Genomic DNA, 18,687 nt, shown 5'->3' with positions numbered 1-18,687 from the left:
GTCGACTTCTCGCAACTTAGAGAGTGGGGGACTGATGATGGATATATTGGAAATGACCCAATAATAATAGAGACCCGGGGTCCGGGAATGTATAACCCGAGCAGCCCAAGAAGAGTGTCAAGTTCAGAGTCCGTCTCCGAGCCCAGAATAATGGGCCTTGACTTAGTCATGCGGCCCACCTCATGGGGCTTGACTTAGTCTTATGGCCCATCATGAAATTGGCATGTTGGTTAAGATTTATTTTGTATAAATAAGCATTGTACGATATTTACAGGGGATCATCTTATATCTTTTGTCCTAAACTACTACTGGTAATGGCATTACATTATCCTTGTAATAGATTGATAATCGCGATCCATTGCATACACTTTGTCCTGAAACCATTGTAATAACCAATTTACGGCATTTAATACAATATACGGTCTCTACGGCCTTTACAACATCGTTTTGTATTATTTATTTATTATTTATATTACGTTCTTATCCGGATTTATTAATTCGGGTCTATCCCGGGTTAATTAAGTCCATCACACAGAACAACAATCGTAGAAGAAAGATTTAGTTTATGGATTTTGCGATTAGGTTTAGATTTCTCAAGTTTTTTGCGATTAGGGTTAGATTTTGGAAGGGTTTTTTTTCGCTCTGCAAACATAGCATAGAGTTGAGATTAAACCAGCTACATCTGGGAAGATAAATAAAGTGAAATTACATTTCTGTCCTCAGTTTTAACGTTTAACTAATGACAGTTTGTACCTAGGACCATTTTGAATAAAAATTGTATAGTTGGAGATTAAATTGGTCAATTTTGAAAGTCGAGGATCAAAATGGTGAAATCCTCATAGTTGAGGGACCAAATCGGTAATTAACTCCAAAAAAAATTAATGGTAGGTGACTCTAAATATATGTTATGAAAGATCATAGTGCGGCATGAACAATTTGATATAATTCATGGTGCGGAATGATACTTTTGCCTAATTAATAAGAATTGATTAGTTATTTTTTAAAATATAAATATTGAGCATATATTTTTGTGATCTGCACAAAAAGAATTTATTAATTAACCAAGGATCTTGTGATCTAATGGTACCAAGTTGTTCTTCTGAGTGGGAGGTAATGAGTTTAAAAGCCAGTAGCTTGTAATCTTGTATATTTGGGTATTCCCCTTCTCTTGTAATAAAAAAATATTATTTATTAATTATTTTTAAAAATATAAATATTGAGTAGTGTATATATTAGCGCTGAAATGAGCAGCTCATCTTGATAAGTCATAAGTGAGAGGGTACGGTGCTCGTACTTCGCTTCCAATAAGAAGCTTCCGCCGGCGATTGTTTCTCTGACTCGTCGGAGAACTAAACAACTTTTGAACTTCCGGCAACGTAAGTTTCTTACAGCTTACATTGAGATTTGTACTAATTAATCTTTTCCTGGGCTTTTCTTTTTTCATTTTCTTTTACTTTCGCATTTGGGTTGCTGCTATGATCCGATTTTTATGGCGAGAAATAAGAAAACAAGGAGTGGGTATGTTCATTGTAAGCTTAGTCTTCGAAATTCGAGTGTTTTCGAGAAAAATTGCGAACATGGGTTGACTAGGAATTGCTGGTTTTGTGTTTCCAGGTTACGAGTTGAGTTGAAAGGTGGAAAGCAGAGATCTTTTTCAAGGTTGCCAGGAAAAAAAAATTATTCTTTTTTGTTAAAGTTCTCAATGGTATTTTTTTCTTGTTTTCTCAGATTGGTCTGCGTTTTCTTTGTTTAGGTGTGAAAATGGGAGTGAAAGTTGCGATTACGTGTTTACATTGGTCGAAACCTTCGGCAGCTCAGTCGCCGTCTTCTTCTCATGCCCTCACCACTCCTACTTGGAAAAGGCGTAATTTTACAAGCAATGAAGGTGGTCTCACATGGCGGTGTGTGCATAATATATTGAACCGGTCGGCTGTACTCGGACCCAATTCAATGACGCTTTTCAGGTCCTTCTCTACTGAGCTGCCGAAACGCAGAGCCCGAACACTCACACGCTCCTGTAGCGACACCTTAGACTCGTTCTCAGACGAGGAGTTTTCCAAGAAAATTCAAGAATTGGCTCTGAGGTTTCAGTTGTCTGGGGATGAGTATGAAGATTCGGACAAGGAAGAATTGGTGGGTGATTCTAGGCAAGCACAGTATGAGAGCAGTGGTTCCATGTTTTTAGAGAATCGGAAGGTTTTTGATCCATTAGAGCCACCGGATTGGGTTGAGAGGGAGGAGATTATTCCAGAATGGAAGGCAAATAGTGTGGATCTCCCCTTCTCTCTTAGGATTATAAGGAGAAAAAAGCAGTGGGAAGAGGGGTTTCGCGAAGAAGGGGAGTTAGAGTTAGAGTTAGCCTCTTGCTCTGTGAAGAGAGCGTTTTCGAATATGGTGTTCATAATCCGGGAACTCCATAGCTATACCTTGCAGATGAGAGAAATGTTGTGTTATGAAGATTTGCAGGGGGTTTTGGTGAGGGTTCAGAAGGAGATGCATGCCTCTTTTGTGTGGTTATTTCAACAAGTGTTCTCTCGCACCCCGACTTTAATGGTGTATGTGATGATACTCCTCGCCAATTACAGTGTCCATTCCATGGCAATGGCTGGTGGTGCTCCTCCCATTGCAGCCACCGAGGAGGCGGTTTCTGTGATGGAAGATCAAACTAATGCAAAACAAAAGTTCGATTCTTCTTCCATCAAGACCTTTTCGGTGTCCTCTTCTAATGGGAAAACTACCTCTATTGGTGGAAGCAATGGTGGCGGTGGAAAATTCAGGCCAACCAAAGGCGCTACAGATGATGATGGGGGGACGTTTAACTGGCGAAGAGTCACAATTGGAGGAGAAGAGTCGGTTTCTGGTCAGGTTTCCCGGGAAGAAGAGTTGAGGTTATGGAATTCTATTGAAGAGGAGGCTTCAAGATTGCAGTCTGAATTAAGAGATGAAGGTTTGGATCATGAGACCATGCTCGGATTCGTATCGCCAATAAATGCAAAGATCGAATCAGATGATTATACTGATTATTTCAGAACTGAGCTGCTGTATCAAACCGGACTTGCCCAAGAACCAAACAACACTCTTTTGCTTGCCAATTATGCTCAGTTTCTATTCCTCATTGCCCAAGATTATGACAGGTAAAAATTTTCTTCGCCCTGTTTGGTAAAAAATTGGCCTATAGGCCAATTTTGGCTTATTTGATCACTGTTAATTGTTTGATTTAGTTAAAATATCAATATAAATGTTTGGTTAATTAGCTTTTTGCAATTCCAAAAGGCTAAAATTCAAAAAGCTACTCCAAACAACTTTTTCAATTAGTTTTTTGAGAAAAGAAATTATATCAAAAAGCTATCAACTAACAACTAATTTACCAAACACTTTTCTACAATCAGCTAATGTTATCAACTATTTATATCCTCTAATTAACACAATCAGCTAACAGCTAACAAGTATCAGTTAACAGCCATTTTACCAAACAGGGCCTATAGCATATTAGTTCCTAGCTATATTAATCAATCTTTGCATTAGTTGGAGGATATTATTGTATGTAGTCCATGACTTTTATGCTTCCTTGCTTGTAAAATGGTCAAAGATATGTTGCTTCATTTAACAAAACTGTTATAGTGGGTAAGTAAATGAACCTTAATGGACTACTTTTCGGGTATAATTTGAATTTTTGTAGAGGTTGAGTACAATCTTGATAAGGGAATATGTGGTGTAAGGCTGTACAAGTTCATTGGATGATAGCAAGCAATTTGCCAATTTGTAGCATGTCTAATATGCTGAAAATATCATCAATCTCTATACATATAAATCTTTAGTCCCTATATGGCTATACTTCAACGTCGTGGACCATATATAAACTTGTGAAGTAGCTAAAAATATTGAATTTGCGAATGGAGATATTCGTTTTCTTCTTGTTGTTATTCCTTTTAAGCAGATGTTGACCTGTGTTGTTGAAAACGTACAGAGCGGAGGAATATTTCAAGAGAGCAGCTGAAGTGGAGCCTAAGGATGCAGAAGCATTGAACAAATATGCGACGTTTTTGTGGCAGGCGAGAAACGACCTCTGGGCTGCAGAACAGACCTACCAGGCAGCCATGGATGCCGACCCAAACAACCCCTTCTATCCTGCCAATTATGCTCATTTCCTGTGGAACACGGGCGGCGAAGACACCTGCTTTCCTCTTGATAACAATGGCTAAACCCAAACCCGAAACCAAGAAAAATATAACCATACACATATATAGTTGTTCACTTGTTCAATATGTGTTTTTATGAAAGTTTTTGTATCAAAGTAAAGTCGTTTTCACATGGGCTGCTGCCAGGCTTGGCGTTTTCTCTTTGGTGTTTCAGATTTTTATAAGCTGAAAGCTGGAAGATAGGGTCGCGTTTTATTTATTGTAAGGCAGACCAAACAATTTTAGTGGGTTTTTCGGAGGATGGCTGTTTTGTCGGCTTCTCTCTCGTCTATCTCTCCGAACACGTCATTTTCAGCTGCATGATTTGACGATCTGAAAGTGCCACTGCCAAAGAGGACCACTCTCTGCTTGGATTTTTTTTTTTTTTTTTTTTTTTTTTTTTGGGCACAGTTACTTGAGTTGTATGTTCTTTGTAATTAAGTTGCAACAGAATCAGATGGCCAAACTGTAATTAATCGAACGGTGATAGATGCTTTAAACAAAATTTTGAAACCAACTTTCTTTTTATAAATAAAAATTTGAAATGGCCGTTTGCGATAGAAAAATAAAGGTAATTGCTTCTATGAATTAATTTTGCATACACTTACAAGTTACATAGAAAAGTAGAAACAATTGATTCAAGGTGGTGGAATTCGAGGTTGGTGGTGTTGACGGACAACCCTCCGAGCATACGGATCAAGGCTTGTCTATTGATAGTTTGCATATCTTCGTAGATGCCGCTGTTTTCCCAGAAAGTCATGAGGCTAGCTATGAAATTTTTATTAAATATTCAAACGGGGTGTTTTTTGGAGCGCGCCATGGCCCTATGAACTGTCTAGATGATGCTCACCTCGCGGAATCTATGGCGATTAAGGAAGCTTTGTTGTGGGCTAAGGATTTGAATCTTACAAAGGTTATAGTGTTTTCGGATTGCCAGACGGTATGCAATTTCTTTAAGAGCTCTTTGCCGGACTTTACTTACACGGGTTGTATTTTGAACAAGTGCCGGGAAATTCAACGAGACTTTGATTCTATGTCTCTTTGTTTTGTGCCTCGATCAGTGAACATAGTCGCCCATACCTTAGCTAGGGCTGCTCGTTCGTATTCTGGTCCTCTTACTTATTTCAATTCTACTCCGCAATGTATTGAACATTTGATTTAATGAAGTTTGTTCCCTTTAGTTTTCAAAAAAAAAAAAAAAAAATTGATTCAAGTTGCATATGGATAGTGCATACTCTGTGCAAGAAAGGTACTTTCAGACTTATGATCATGCTTGGACCAATTGTTATACAATAGGTAGGGTTGTTAACGAACCGAACATAAACGAACGTAGGTTGTTCGTGTTTGTTTGTTAAGGAATTTGGAGTGTTTGTGTTCGTGTTCGTTTGTTAAGGTTTTTGAAAATCATATTTGTGTTCGTTTGTTAAGTGTTCGTTAGTGTTTGTTAACGTTCGCGAACATGTTCGTTAACGTTAACGAACATGTTCGCGAACGTGTTTGTTAACGTTCGTGAACACGTTCGTTAACGTTAACAAACACGTTCACAAACATGTTCATTAACAAGTACGTTCATGAACGTAACATATTCATTTACGTTCATGAATACTTAATAAACAAACACCTGCACATGTTCATGATCACAATTCGTTCGTGAACAATAAATAATATACGTTCACGAATAATAATAAAACAAACAACACAACTACAAAACTAATATAATATAATATAATATATGTTCGCGAATATTATTAAACGAACACAAACGAGCTTGTTCACGAACATTATTAAACGAACATAAACGAGCTTGTTCACGAACATTAGTAAACGAACACAAACGAGCTAGTTCACGATATCTTAGCAAACGAGCTTACAACTGTTCAAGCTTTGTTCGTTTATTAACCGAGCTCTAAATTTTGTTTGTTAATGTTCGTTTACCTTAACAAACGAACATAAACGAACGCTTACCGAACACGAACACGAATAGTTTTGCCGAAAGCTCTGTTCGCTAACACCCCCATAGGCTAGGATTCACCTAATATTGCATGTGAGTCTTTATTAAAAAATTATGTGTCTGTCCGGTCCAAAGAATCAATGTCTCTATCGACCATCCATTTGGAATGATAATAGAAGTGTTATTACACTATATAGTAGTTGATACTCATTGGTCTCATTATTATTATTATTATTATTATTATTATTATTATTATTATTATTATTATTACTATTTTATTATTATTATTATTATTATTATTATTATTATTATTATTATTATTATTATTATTATTATTATTTTCACTTGAGAAAAAATTATGTTGCCAATAAAAAAAAAATCTAAATTGAACTATCATGCACATAATATTTTTGCCTTAAGTATTCGTGCCAATGCCTCATTATAGGTTTTACGCCCTATGTTTTTACAAAGGCATTAACCACCCTAGGGCCGTATTTTAAGTTTTTTTGTGGCCCTGTTCTGGCAAATAAATGTGGCCCTACCAAAATCATAATTTTTAAAATCAATACATGCAAGTTTCGAGCTCTTGACCTCTAAGTTAAAATACAATAAATACACATTCTTACCATCTTTTCATGGAATTTTTTAAGTTTAATTGAAAACTTTTAATTTTTATTTCTAAGCTACCTAGGTAAAAATTAAATATTGGACCTCTAACATTTGGGGCCCCTCTAAAATTGGGGGCCCTGTGCGGTAGCCCAGCTTGCACAGCCTAAAATCCGGCCCTGAACCACCCAACGCTTCATGTAGCCATGGACCAATCGTCAACTTTATTACAATTGTTATATGATCTACAATGGTCCACAGAGTTGTGTAGACTATGGTTCAAAAACGTCAATCGTCAACTTTATTACAATTGTTATATGATGTACAATGGCCCACAGAGTTGTGTAGACTATGGTTCAAAAACGACGTCGTTTTTATAAGTAAAGAAACGTTGACCGTTATTTTTAACAAATCTCGTATTTGTGATGTGCTTATAATAAAATAAAACTACAGTATATTTAAAATACAGTGTATCTAAAATGAAACTGAATATGTCTCATGTATTGAGTGTATATTATCAAATAAAACTGTAGTTGAATTGAAATGATATTTTAGTGTGCTGTGTGCTCAAATAAAACTACAGTATCAGTATGTGATGGATGGTATACTAGGCCTGAGCCACATGCATGGACTGGTCCAAAAAAAACAACTGGATCATGGAAGCCCAAGAAGGATACACAGTAGGGACTAGGGAGCAACTCAAGAGTTTGTTAAGGATTAAGCCTATTATTCATAATGTAATAAGGAATTATTCATAAGGCATTCTTCCTCAGAATCTAGCTCAATAATTTTGCTCACAAGATAATACAACTTCGTGTCATCTTATGAGGAATTACTTTCATCGATTGAGGATGATTCTTCTAACTCATTTGGTTCAACTGGATCACTTTCTATAAGTGCTTTTTCTTTTGTCTCTCTTGAATCTTCTATTTTTGGTTTCAGAATTTTCCTGTGGAAAGTTAGCTATATTTTTACTTACATTGGGATATGCATATTCTGCCATAAAATGTCCTGACTTTAGGGGTGTGCAAAACCCGAAAAATCCGACCCACCCGACTGACCCGAAACCCGACGGGTGAGTCCGTGGAGTGAACCGTATCCGAATACCCAACCCGATCCGACGCTACGTTATTAGACGGATGCAAGGGGTTCGGGTGGGAGGCAGTAAACGCCACCCGAACCCGTCCGATTACCGGATAAAACCCTAGGGTTTTTTTCCGCTATATAATACGATGTCGTTTGGTGTATGTATATATATTACTCATTTCATTGAGCGCAGCCGAGCTCTCAGTTCACTCTTGACTCTTCTAGACTTCTCTCAATCTCTCATCTCTCATCTCTCATCTCTCGTTCTCTCTTTCGCTCTGGTCTTTGAGACTTTGAGTCTTAGACTCTTAGTGTCTTACTCTCTAAGACTCTGAGAGTCTTAGTCTCTGTTTGTTAGTCTGGTGGAAGCCCTATTCGGAGACTCGGAGTAGCGACTGGCTGAGTGGTTGAACGGTGGAAGCCCTAGACCCTAGTCCGGTCACCGGAGTCTGGTGGAACTGTTGAACGGTGGAATAGTGGATTTGAAGCCCTTTGTTCTTGAGGGATTAAATATGAGAAACGAAGTAATTACTAAACCCTATTTACATTTCCGTTATAGATTATTGTGTATTTGTCTTCTTGATTAGGGTTTCTAATTTTTATGATTATGTGGACTGTGATACTTGTAAATCCGTTGAGAAGTTCCGGATTGCATGTCACTAGTCCTTTGAGTTTGAATTTGTGAATTGTGTGATTAGGGTTTCTAATTTGTAACGTAAATATGTGGACTCACTGGACTATGATACTTGTAAATCCGTTGAGAAGTTCCGGATTGCATGTCAGTAGTTCTTTGAGTGTGAATTTGTGAATTGTTTGATTAGGGTTTCTAATTTGTAACCTAATCTGTGGTGGAAGCCATACTACCCTAGCCCCTTGCCACTGTGTGTTAAATACTGAAATCCATATAAATGTTAAGCATGATGGTATTTGTGTGGAAGCCATATAAATGTGGGAGTGTGTCTTGTACTTATGTGTGACTGAAATCCATATAAATGTGGGAGTGTGTGACTGAAATCCATATAAATGATGAGCATATAAAGTAGCATACACCTACTTAGCTTGAATGCCTGATTATGGATTTCATTGTAAATTGTAATTTGTAAGTTGTAAGTTTATGGATATGTGACCCTTAAATCATTTATGTGCAATTCTGCATACATGATGAAATGTTCAATTCACTGAACTCTGCCTGTTTAACACTTTAATTGATACATGTGTGTATGTGACAAAGCCCATTCTCTGTTGATGATTTTCAATGAGTGATTTCCAATTCTGTGTCACTAATACTTTCCCCTTTTTAGATGGAAAGTGTTAGTGGTGTTACTGGTGTATCTGGAACCCAACCTGAGTTGGAAGCACCTGCTGTAGAGACTGTTACTCCTCAGTCTCAGCAGCCTTTGCCTCCACCTGTTCCAAAGAAAAGGAAAGAGGTTGAATCCAGGGCTCCATGTTGGGATCACTTTGAAAAGATCAAAGATAGTGAGGGCATTGTCATCAAAGGAAAATGTATATATTGTGCAAAAGTGTATTGTTGTGAGACCAAGAAACATGAGACTTTTTCTCTCAGACTTCATGTGGTAAACTGCCTTAAAAATCCTCACTCTAAGGAGACAATGCAGTCCCTACTCACATTCCAACCTGCACCTTCTTCTGTTGGAACTCAAAGTAGTGAAGGAACTGAAGGGGTGTTGGGTACTTGGGTGTTTGATCAAGACTTGATAAGGAGAGCCTTAGCTGAGATGATTATTTTAGATGAACTTCCTTTTAGGATTGTTGAGGGACAGGGTTTTAGAAAGTTTGTTTTAGTTTGCTGTCCTAGGTTTAAAATCCCTTCAAGATGGACTATCAGTAGGGACATTTTCAAGATATTTTCTGATGAGAGGGTCAACTTGAAGAAGTTTTTTAGGACTAGCAGTCAGAGGGTAAGTATCACAACTGATACTTGGACCTCAGTCCAGAGAATAAACTACATGTGCATAACTGCACATTTCATTGATAGTGAGTGGAAGCTGCAAAAGAAGATTATTTCATTTGTTCCTATATATTCCCACAAGGGGGAAAGTATTGCAAAGGCTTTAGAGAGTTGCCTTTTGGACTGGGGTTTAAAATCAGTGTTTAGTGTGACAGTAGATAATGCTTCCAGCAATGATACTGCCCTAGGATTCTTGAAGAAGAAGTTGGGCTCTTGGGGTTGTACTGCTGTTAGGTGTAAGTATTTGCACATGAGGTGCATTGCTCACATTCTTAACTTGGTGGTACAGGATGAGTTGAAAGAATGTGACAGTTCTGTTAAGAAAGTCAGGGATGCTGTTAGGTATGTGAGGAGCTCACCTGCTAGGTTGCAGAAGTTTAAATCACTAGCTGATCTAATTGGGGTGGAAGCTAAGAATTCTCTGTGTCTAGATGTCCCTACAAGGTGGAATTCCACATATATGATGCTTAATACTGCATTACTGTTTCAGAAGGTATTTGAAGCCTATGATGATCATGACAGTTCATTTAAATCTGATTTGGGTGGAAGTGTACCTGATTTCTTAGATTGGGAATCCATTCAATCTTTGGTTATGATTCTGAAATCTTTTTATGAAATGACTGTTAGGATTTCTGGATCATTGTATGTGACTTCTAATACCTTCTTCTCTGAGATTTCTGATTTGTCTTTCTTGTTGAAAAATATGGAGGAAGCTACAGAAGATAGTGTTAAAACTGATGGGTAAAAATATGAGGGCAGAATTTGATAAGTATTGGGGTGAGCCTGAAAAAATGAATTTTTTGATATTCTATGCAAATATCTTACACCCCAGGGACAAAATTGAGTATATGCCCATTCAGTTTAACCAGTTATATGGTGAGGACAAGGGTAAAACAATGTTTGATAAGGTGATTGTTGGCCTTAAGGAGTTGTTTGAAGATTATGTTGCATGCTTCCCTGTCCAGTCTGTTGAACAATCTGAAAAATGTTCTCCCTCAATAACAATATCTGATTCAGTTTCTGTTGGGAGACCTCAATCATTACTGAAATCTCAGATTAAGAAGCAAAAATTGGTGAGTGGGGATTTGTCTAGGAAAAAAACTGAGTTGGAAGCGTATCTCTCTGAGGTTGTTGTGGATGAGGATGATTCATTTGACCTTCTAAGATGGTGGAAGCAACAATCTGAAAGGTTCCCTGTCTTATCTAAAATGGCAAGGGATATTCTAGCTGTTCCAATATCAACTGTTGCTTCAGAATCAGCATTCAGTACAAGTGGAAGGGTGCTTGATGCCTTTAGGAGTTCCCTAACTCCTAGAATTGTTGAGGCATTGGTGTGTGCACAGGATTGGCTAAGGTTAAGCAACCAACCAATCTCAATCGAAGAAAATATTGAAGATGTTGAAAGGATTGAGAAAGGTATATACTTCTAACTTCCAGCAATGATCTGCTTAATTGTTTAAGTTTTAATTTCCATTTTGTTTTTGTACTGCAGAGTTGTGCTGCACATCCAGCACTGGAACTGGAATGCCTACAATTGTTGTATGTTTACAGTTTCCATTAATTTATTTTGAAATCTGAATTTGTGATTACTTATTTACTTATTTGATTTCATGATAAATTTATGCCTCTGTATCAGTGTATCATGTATGTGTATCAATGATTCAAATCAATGTCCCTCGTGAGGCTGGGAAGTTTGAACTGGAAACTGGAAAGTGCTCATGGCAAGGTAACATTTTAAATGTTGCTGCCATTGAGCTCAGGTATCAGTATAAGTACTGACTAAATGTCTAAATGTGACTTCTGACTTCTGACTCACTATACTTATAATTTATACCTGTATAAATGTTCATTATTATGCTATGATGATGCTTCCACCATGTTCTCTGAATATATAGAATTGGGTTTGGTATGTTGCCTATGAAGTGTGGTGTATGCCATTGTAACACCCCGTGTTACGGCCCCTAAAACCATTTAATTAATTAATCAATAGCCCAAGAGAAAGAATAAATTATAATGATTAATTAGGGAAAAAGGCCCACCATAGTCCATGGGCCCTCATATATAAACCCAACCCCTAAACCCAATCCTTAGTTCCAAAAGGAATAGAATTAGCGAGCCTATAATATTAGTTCCTAATTAGGACTCCTAAATATATAAATAGGGGACTTAAGAGGCACCTAGAACTCCCCACAAGATTAACGCCCCACCACCCCAAAAAGAGCTCCAAGAATCCCCTTAGGAGAAATCAAGAAAGCAAGGAAGCTTAAATAAAGATCCTTCATAGCCAAGGAATTAATTAAGGCTAAGAGGTAACCCATGTCTCAACAAAACCTATTTTCATAGCTATGATTCCCCCTTAGGGTTTCCCCCATATTATTGTGTATTGGCGAGATATTATGATGATTATTGATGTTTGACGTGATCTTGATAATCTTGATATTGGGATATTCTTGATGATTATATGGAGTTCTTGATGATTATGTGTTGTTCTTGATAATTATGTGATGCTCTTGATGTTTATGTGTTATTCTTACCGAATCTTGCAATTAGAAGACGAACCGTATTCTTGTTGATATAAAAGTGATTAGAACCCTAGGTTGTATCGTATGATCTTATTCTTAGATTATCGGGTGGGGAAATCGCATGTTTGGGTGTTGATTATATTTAGAAAAGCATGATAGGTTATGTGCCGTTCGTTTCTTGTATTTGATTCGTTAATTGTCTACGTGTTGTCGTTAATTGCGTTGTAAAGTGTCTAAGCATGGTTTCGGGTTCCACAACGGTTCCCGGGGCGTAAAGTGTGTGAAAAGAGTCAGTGGGGGGTAGGGGACCCGCCACCTACCCACGGCCGTGAAACACCGCCCGGCAGCGGGTAGCCGGCGGGCGGGCAGCTGCCCGGAACAGTAAAGACCGGCGGGTGGCCCCCCACCCACCGGCTACCCGCTGGAAATTATCCCACCTTGGGATCCCGGCTTCCCCGTTTGATGTTCCCCCGTTCCCCGTGGTGTCCCAACGGACTCCGTTTATCGTGCCTATGTCTAGTTTGATGTTTCGGGTACCGTTCGTAGGTTTATGAGTCTATTATATTGCATGCTAGTTGAATTGGTATCCCGTTGACCTAGGTGGTAGAAGTATGAATCCCTTAGGACTATTCTTAGTATGTGATGGATCATGCATAGGTTTTGTTATACGTTTTCTCCCCCTTCCTAATGTGTAATGTGGGTTGCATGTGCTTGCTATGTGATATGTGTGTGTGTTACCCCAATTCGGTTGCGATCGGATTGGTTATCCTGAGCTGCGGTTCAGAAGCTGGCTGCGGTCAGATTGATACTCTTGGGCTGCGGTCCACCGTTTGGTTGCGATCAAACGTTTCTATACGAGCTGCGGTTCGTCCTTTTTCCTGGCTGCGGTCAGATGACATTCTCTTGGGCTGCGGTCCACTGTTTGGTTGCGATCAAACACTATGATGAGCTGCGGTTCATCGGTCGGTTGCGATCGACCCCTCCGTGTTGCGATACGGGGCAGGGTGCTGCGGGGCCGTGTCAGAGCTATATGCGCTGACCCTCATGTATGGGCATGCGATTGGTCCTGTGGCGCCAACAAAGTGTGTTATGTGTTGTGACGGGGACGAGTTGTGATTACGAGTATCTTGGGGGATGTGACTATGGGATTTATATTGGGGATTGTTCATGTTGGGTTATGATCATTGTTTATGCTTTGCCTTATCTGCCTTATCTGTTGTGAACTGCATATGCTTGTTATAACTGTTGCTTGTGCCTTGCCTTATCTGTCGAGTCATTCCCGGTTTTAAAGCTAGAGTTCGTAGAATATATCTTCATGCTCAAAATGGTTTTCGTATATCTATATATATCTTTATATGTATTGTATTTCAACGCGTTGGAGTGGGTTACCAGCATCTCTCGCTGAACAGATATATTTGGCTTTCAGGCACAGAAGATTAAGTCACTGGAGTGCGCTAGAACTTAGAAGTAGATAGTTTCCCTTTTGGCCTGCGTGCCACGTTTACGTATTTACGCTTTGAGGATATTAGTTAGTTAGCCTGTGCACTTGGGTTCTCTAGCCCAGGTGTGGCATAGCACCCCGAACGCTTGTATTTATATCTTGGGATTTAATAAGATTCTACCTTTATTATAAGTTTTAAATGTCTTGAAAATCTGGGGTGTTACAGTTGGTATCAGAGCCTAAGTTTGACCCTAGGAAAAGACCCTTAAGACGGGCTTTAGGACTTTAGGCTTGAACTCTAGGTACCTAGGAACATAGGACTCAGGAATCTTAGGACGCGCGGTGAGATTGTGAAACCTACACATAACTTCTCTACATTTTACCCTTCCTCATTCTAAAACCCTTCCCCACTTATCACTTCATAAGAAGTGCGTCAGACTCTAAATTAACGTTCTTATAAACACTGACCAGAAAGACGATAGCATGGCACCGAACAGGAGACAATCAAGAACTTCGGAGCCCGCCACAGACGACCCCTTGACCCAAACCCTACGACAGCTGACACAAGTCGCACAAGCATTAAGTGACGCGGCCCTTCGCAACAACAGGCCCCCACCACCTCCATCAAACGCAAACTCAGACATCGCCCGACAAGTTTCAAATCACCGACCACCCACGTTTTCGGGAGAAGAGGATCCCGCGGTCCTAGAAGAATGGATCCGAACCCTTGACAAGATTTTTGGGGTAGTAGAATGCTCGGAGGAACGCCGCGTAGAGATAGCCTCGTTCTACTTCGGGCACGAGGCCGATCTCTGGTGGATCCACGAGGGACCCACTTATCAACAAGGACCGGGGTTCAATTAGGAGAACCTCAAGACACGACTACGAGAGAGATTCTATCCAACCCACGTAAAGGCATCCATGTACGAAGAGTTCCTTCATCTAAAACAAGGAACGACCACCGTTGTAGAATACCATAAACGATTCCTCGAGCTGGCACGCTTCGCACCAGAGCTAGTCCCCACCGAGGTAACCAAGATAGAGAGATTCGTGTCGGGCCTCAACTTCGAAGCTCGGAAGGCGCTAGTGGTAAGCAGACCTCGGACCCTCAACGAGGCTTACTCCAGTGCCGCGAACCTCTATCGAATCCAACTACTCCAACGCGGAGTTCAGGAACAAATACGAAGAAGAAACACCGGAAGTGGGGCACCGCCAGTGAAGAGAACGAGAAACGACACCGGCATAAGGACGAACAACCCGACCAACCAAAGACCGCCCCTGGGAAACAACGAAGCTAATCCAAGGAGCTTCCCTTGCCCGAGATGCAACAAAAGCCACAGGGGCAAGGATTGCGCGGGCAATCCCTGGCGATGCTTCAACTGCGGAGAGGAAGGACACAAGGCCTTCCAATGCACTCGACCCCAAGGACCACGCCCCGCCACCGTGGGTCAACACGGGGGCACCGATCATCAAGGGAGTTACGGCGCTCCCGGGAAAGTATTTGTCATGAGCCACACTCAAGCCAACCTCGGGAACGAGGAGGACCTCGGAGAGGGAAACCCAATCCCGGAAGACGAGGACCATACGGACCCCGCAGAAGAAAACCAAGAAAACGAATACTGTCTAGGATAAGCCGTCACACCCCCTTGTAACCACCCCCCCCCCCCCTCTTTTGTCATAAAGACCACTTACTTAGCTTAGCTATTTCGGAATTATTATGAATAAAGATTTTTGATCAAATTCCAATTTCCACTACAAAGGTAAAACAGAAGTTATACTATCAACCCAACCTTCCCTCCACTAAAAGACGAAACAAGGAAAAAGACAAAAACCACACCATCAAGAAATACTTAATGTTACCATTAGGAATAGAACCTTAGACCTCCCTTCTACAAGTTAAAGCCTCAACCGCTAGCCCATGAGTGTTTCTTAAAACCTTAAGGGGATACTCCCTTGTTAAAACCCCCCCAAGTTCCTAAAACCCACAAAAACCCCAAATCAAAAACCCTTCTCCTCCTTCTTCCTCCCCTTCTCCTTCCCCACTCCCTCTCCTTCTCCCTTCCACACAACCCGCCGTCCCACCGTAGCAACCACCCTCAAACCACTCGACGCCACCGCCGCACGAACGCCGCCGCCGTCCGACCGCCTCCCGCCAGCCCGCGCCGCTGCACCACCGCAACAGCGCCCAGCCGCCCTCGCCCGAAGACCGCCCGGCCACCGCCCGCTGTCTCGCTGCGCACCACCCCGAAGTCGCCTCTCTCCCTCGCCAAGGCCGTCGTCTCCCATCACCGATCCTCCACCGGAGCACCACGAATCGCCGCACGCTCGGCCACCAGGAAGGACACGCCGGAGCCCCGCCGTCTCGCCGGAAAAGTTCGCCGGAGGTTCACCGGAAAGGCTGCCGGAAATTTTGCCGGAGTTTCTCACCGCCAAAGAGAGATTCACGATGCCGAAAAAGCTCCTCGGAATCCGCACCCTGGAATGGAACAACGCCGATTACACCGTGATCGGAGGTAAAAGTCTTGAACCCGACCAATTCTCTCCGGAATTGGTCGATATGCTTAAACACCAAGGGCTCCTAGATGCATACCTCACCATCAAAGGGGATACATACCCCGAGTTGGTGAAGGAGTTCTATCAACACCTTGTGGCCACCAAACGGGGTGACAAGATAGAAATCGCCACCAAGGTCCGTGGCAAGGAAATTGTGCTTTCCGAAGGCCGGTTGGCCAAACTCTTGAAATTGACCACCACGGGTGTGTCTAACTATGACCGAAAGGGGTGGATTGATACCCAAACTACGGGATACAAGGACTATCTCGGGTACTTACTCGGGAAAGAGGACGGGTTCACCTCGGCTACTCGACCAAACCGAAAGTGGCTATCGGCGGAGCAAAAGATATTGGTTATGATTCTAACCGATAGCCTCTTGCCCACCAATAACAAGAGCAAGGATGTGGGGAGCTTGGAGTGCATCTTTGCGTATCTCCTAAAACATAAAATCAAGTTCAACCTGCCGGCACTCATGCTAAAGCACATAGAGTTCTGCAAGACAAACAACCGGCTTAGCCTACCCTACGGGATGATCCTAAGTTGGATCATGGAGAAAAAGGGGGTAGACCTAAGCCACACCGAGGTCAAAACCGCCAATGGCATGGTTTTCAATGCCCAAAACCTCCGCCGCAACGACATCTACTACACCGAAGGAGGACACTATCTCACCCTCGAGGAAATTTGCCAAAAACCCGAGGAGGAACGTAGGGAATTGGTTGATCGATTAGACATCTCCAACAAAAAGCTCAAGCGAGCCATGCAAGATTGCGGAGGTACGGAGGGAAATGAGGGACAAGAGGAGGAAGACGGGCCTAACCCGTCAGTGCACCCACAGCCAGGAGGGAACCCGAGGGGACAAGACGAGGGTTCGGTCAACGAAAGCATACTCGCACAGCTCGACCGGAAGAATCAAATCATGGAAGAAGGGTTCACATCCTTGATTCGCACCGCACGCGCACTCGATCAAAGGGTAGCAGCGATCGAGGCCGCCTTGGGCACTCGCGGTGCATCCAGTTCCAGCGCAGGAAACTGAGGTACAACCAAAAACTTCCCTATCACAACACCATCAAAAGTTCAGCCTACCCCAAGCCAAGACAAACGTAAGGCCGCAACCCTAAATCAGGAGGCCGAGCTACGAGGTGTCTAGGGGTGAAAGAATGGACTATAACACCGGGCTTCGGGGACGAAGCCCCTTGTAAGGGGGGGAGAGTGTAACACCCCGTGTTACGGCCCCTAAAACCATTTAATTAATTAATCAATAGCCCAAGAGAAAGAATAAATTATAATGATTAATTAGGGAAAAAGGCCCACCATAGTCCATGGGCCCTCATATATAAACCCAACCCCTAAACCCAATCCTTAGTTCCAAAAGGAATAGAATTAGCGAGCCTATAATATTAGTTCCTAATTAGGACTCCTAAATATATAAATAGGGGACTTAAGAGGCACCTAGAACTCCCCACAAGATTAACGCCCCACCACCCCAAAAAGAGCTCCAAGAATCCCCTTAGGAGAAATCAAGAAAGCAAGGAAGCTTAAATAAAGATCCTTCATAGCCAAGGAATTAATTAAGGCTAAGAGGTAACCCATGTCTCAACAAAACCTATTTTCATAGCTATGATTCCCCCTTAGGGTTTCCCCCATATTATTGTGTATTGGCGAGATATTATGATGATTATTGATGTTTGACGTGATCTTGATAATCTTGATATTGGGATATTCTTGATGATTATATGGAGTTCTTGATGATTATGTGTTGTTCTTGATAATTATGTGATGCTCTTGATGTTTATGTGTTATTCTTACCGAATCTTGCAATTAGAAGACGAACCGTATTCTTGTTGATATAAAAGTGATTAGAACCCTAGGTTGTATCGTATGATCTTATTCTTGGATTATCGGGTGGGGAAATCGCATGTTTGGGTGTTGATTATATTTAGAAAAGCATGATAGGTTATGTGCCGTTCGTTTCTTGTATTTGATTCGTTAATTGTCTACGTGTTGTCGTTAATTGCGTTGTAAAGTGTCTAAGCATGGTTTCGGGTTCCACAACGGTTCCCGGGGCGTAAAGTGTGTGAAAAGAGTCAGTGGGGGGTAGGGGACCCGCCACCTACCCACGGCCGTGAAACACCGCCCGGCAGCGGGTAGCCGGCGGGCGGGCAGCTGCCCGCCGGCGACCCGCTGCCCGGAACAGTAAAGACCGGCGGGTGGCCCCCCACCCACCGGCTACCCGCTGGAAATTATCCCACCTTGGGATCCCGGCTTCCCCGTTTGATGTTCCCCCGTTCCCCGTGGTGTCCCAACGGACTCCGTTTATCGTGCCTATGTCTAGTTTGATGTTTCGGGTACCGTTCGTAGGTTTATGAGTCTATTATATT

At 41.6% G+C, this 18,687-nt stretch overlaps 2 protein-coding genes across 5 annotated transcripts in view; both read left to right on the top strand.

Annotated features, from left to right (window-relative positions):
• The first annotated feature begins 1,235 nt into the window (after positions 1–1,235).
• Positions 1,236–4,695, top strand: LOC109182900. 4 transcript variants are annotated; one of them, XM_019333142.1, is made up of 4 exons: positions 1,236–1,376; positions 1,615–1,659; positions 1,754–3,134; positions 3,968–4,695. In XM_019333142.1, exons 3-4 carry the CDS (start codon positions 1,762–1,764, stop codon positions 4,200–4,202), a joined length of 1,608 nt encoding a protein of 535 aa, XP_019188687.1. In that variant the 5' UTR covers positions 1,236–1,376; positions 1,615–1,659; positions 1,754–1,761; the 3' UTR covers positions 4,203–4,695. The 4 variants fall into 4 exon arrangements, with proteins under 4 accessions (XP_019188687.1, XP_019188686.1, XP_019188690.1 ...); XM_019333141.1 differs by having other exon boundaries at positions 1,615–1,665; positions 1,748–3,134; XM_019333145.1 differs by lacking the exon at positions 1,236–1,376 and adding an exon at positions 1,439–1,529.
• Positions 4,696–5,040: 345 nt separating this feature from the next.
• Positions 5,041–18,687, top strand: part of LOC109182654 (zinc finger BED domain-containing protein RICESLEEPER 2-like) — a 38,550-nt gene continuing 24,903 nt past the window's right edge. Inside the window, exons 1-5 of the mRNA XM_019332806.1 lie at positions 5,041–5,118; positions 9,123–10,534; positions 10,626–11,209; positions 11,286–11,336; positions 11,430–11,553. Coding sequence (XP_019188351.1) covers positions 5,041–5,118; positions 9,123–10,534; positions 10,626–11,209; positions 11,286–11,336; positions 11,430–11,553 — 2,249 coding nt within the window. The remainder of the gene's footprint in view (positions 5,119–9,122; positions 10,535–10,625; positions 11,210–11,285; positions 11,337–11,429; positions 11,554–18,687) is intronic.

This window comes from Ipomoea nil, unplaced genomic scaffold (assembly GCF_001879475.1).
Source record: "Ipomoea nil cultivar Tokyo-kokei standard unplaced genomic scaffold, Asagao_1.1 scaffold1074, whole genome shotgun sequence".
NCBI classification, from domain to species: Eukaryota; Viridiplantae; Streptophyta; class Magnoliopsida; order Solanales; family Convolvulaceae; genus Ipomoea; species Ipomoea nil.
This window is presented reverse-complemented; position numbering and strand designations above follow the sequence as displayed.

Coding starts and splice junctions, on each gene's coding strand:
- LOC109182900 (XM_019333142.1), top strand. CDS start 1,762: ATGGGAGTGAAAGTTGCGATTACGTGTTTACATTGGTCGAAACCTTCG. Junction 3,135..3,967: donor ATTGCCCAAGATTATGACAG/GTAAAAATTTTC, acceptor GAAAACGTACAG/AGCGGAGGAATATTTCAAGA.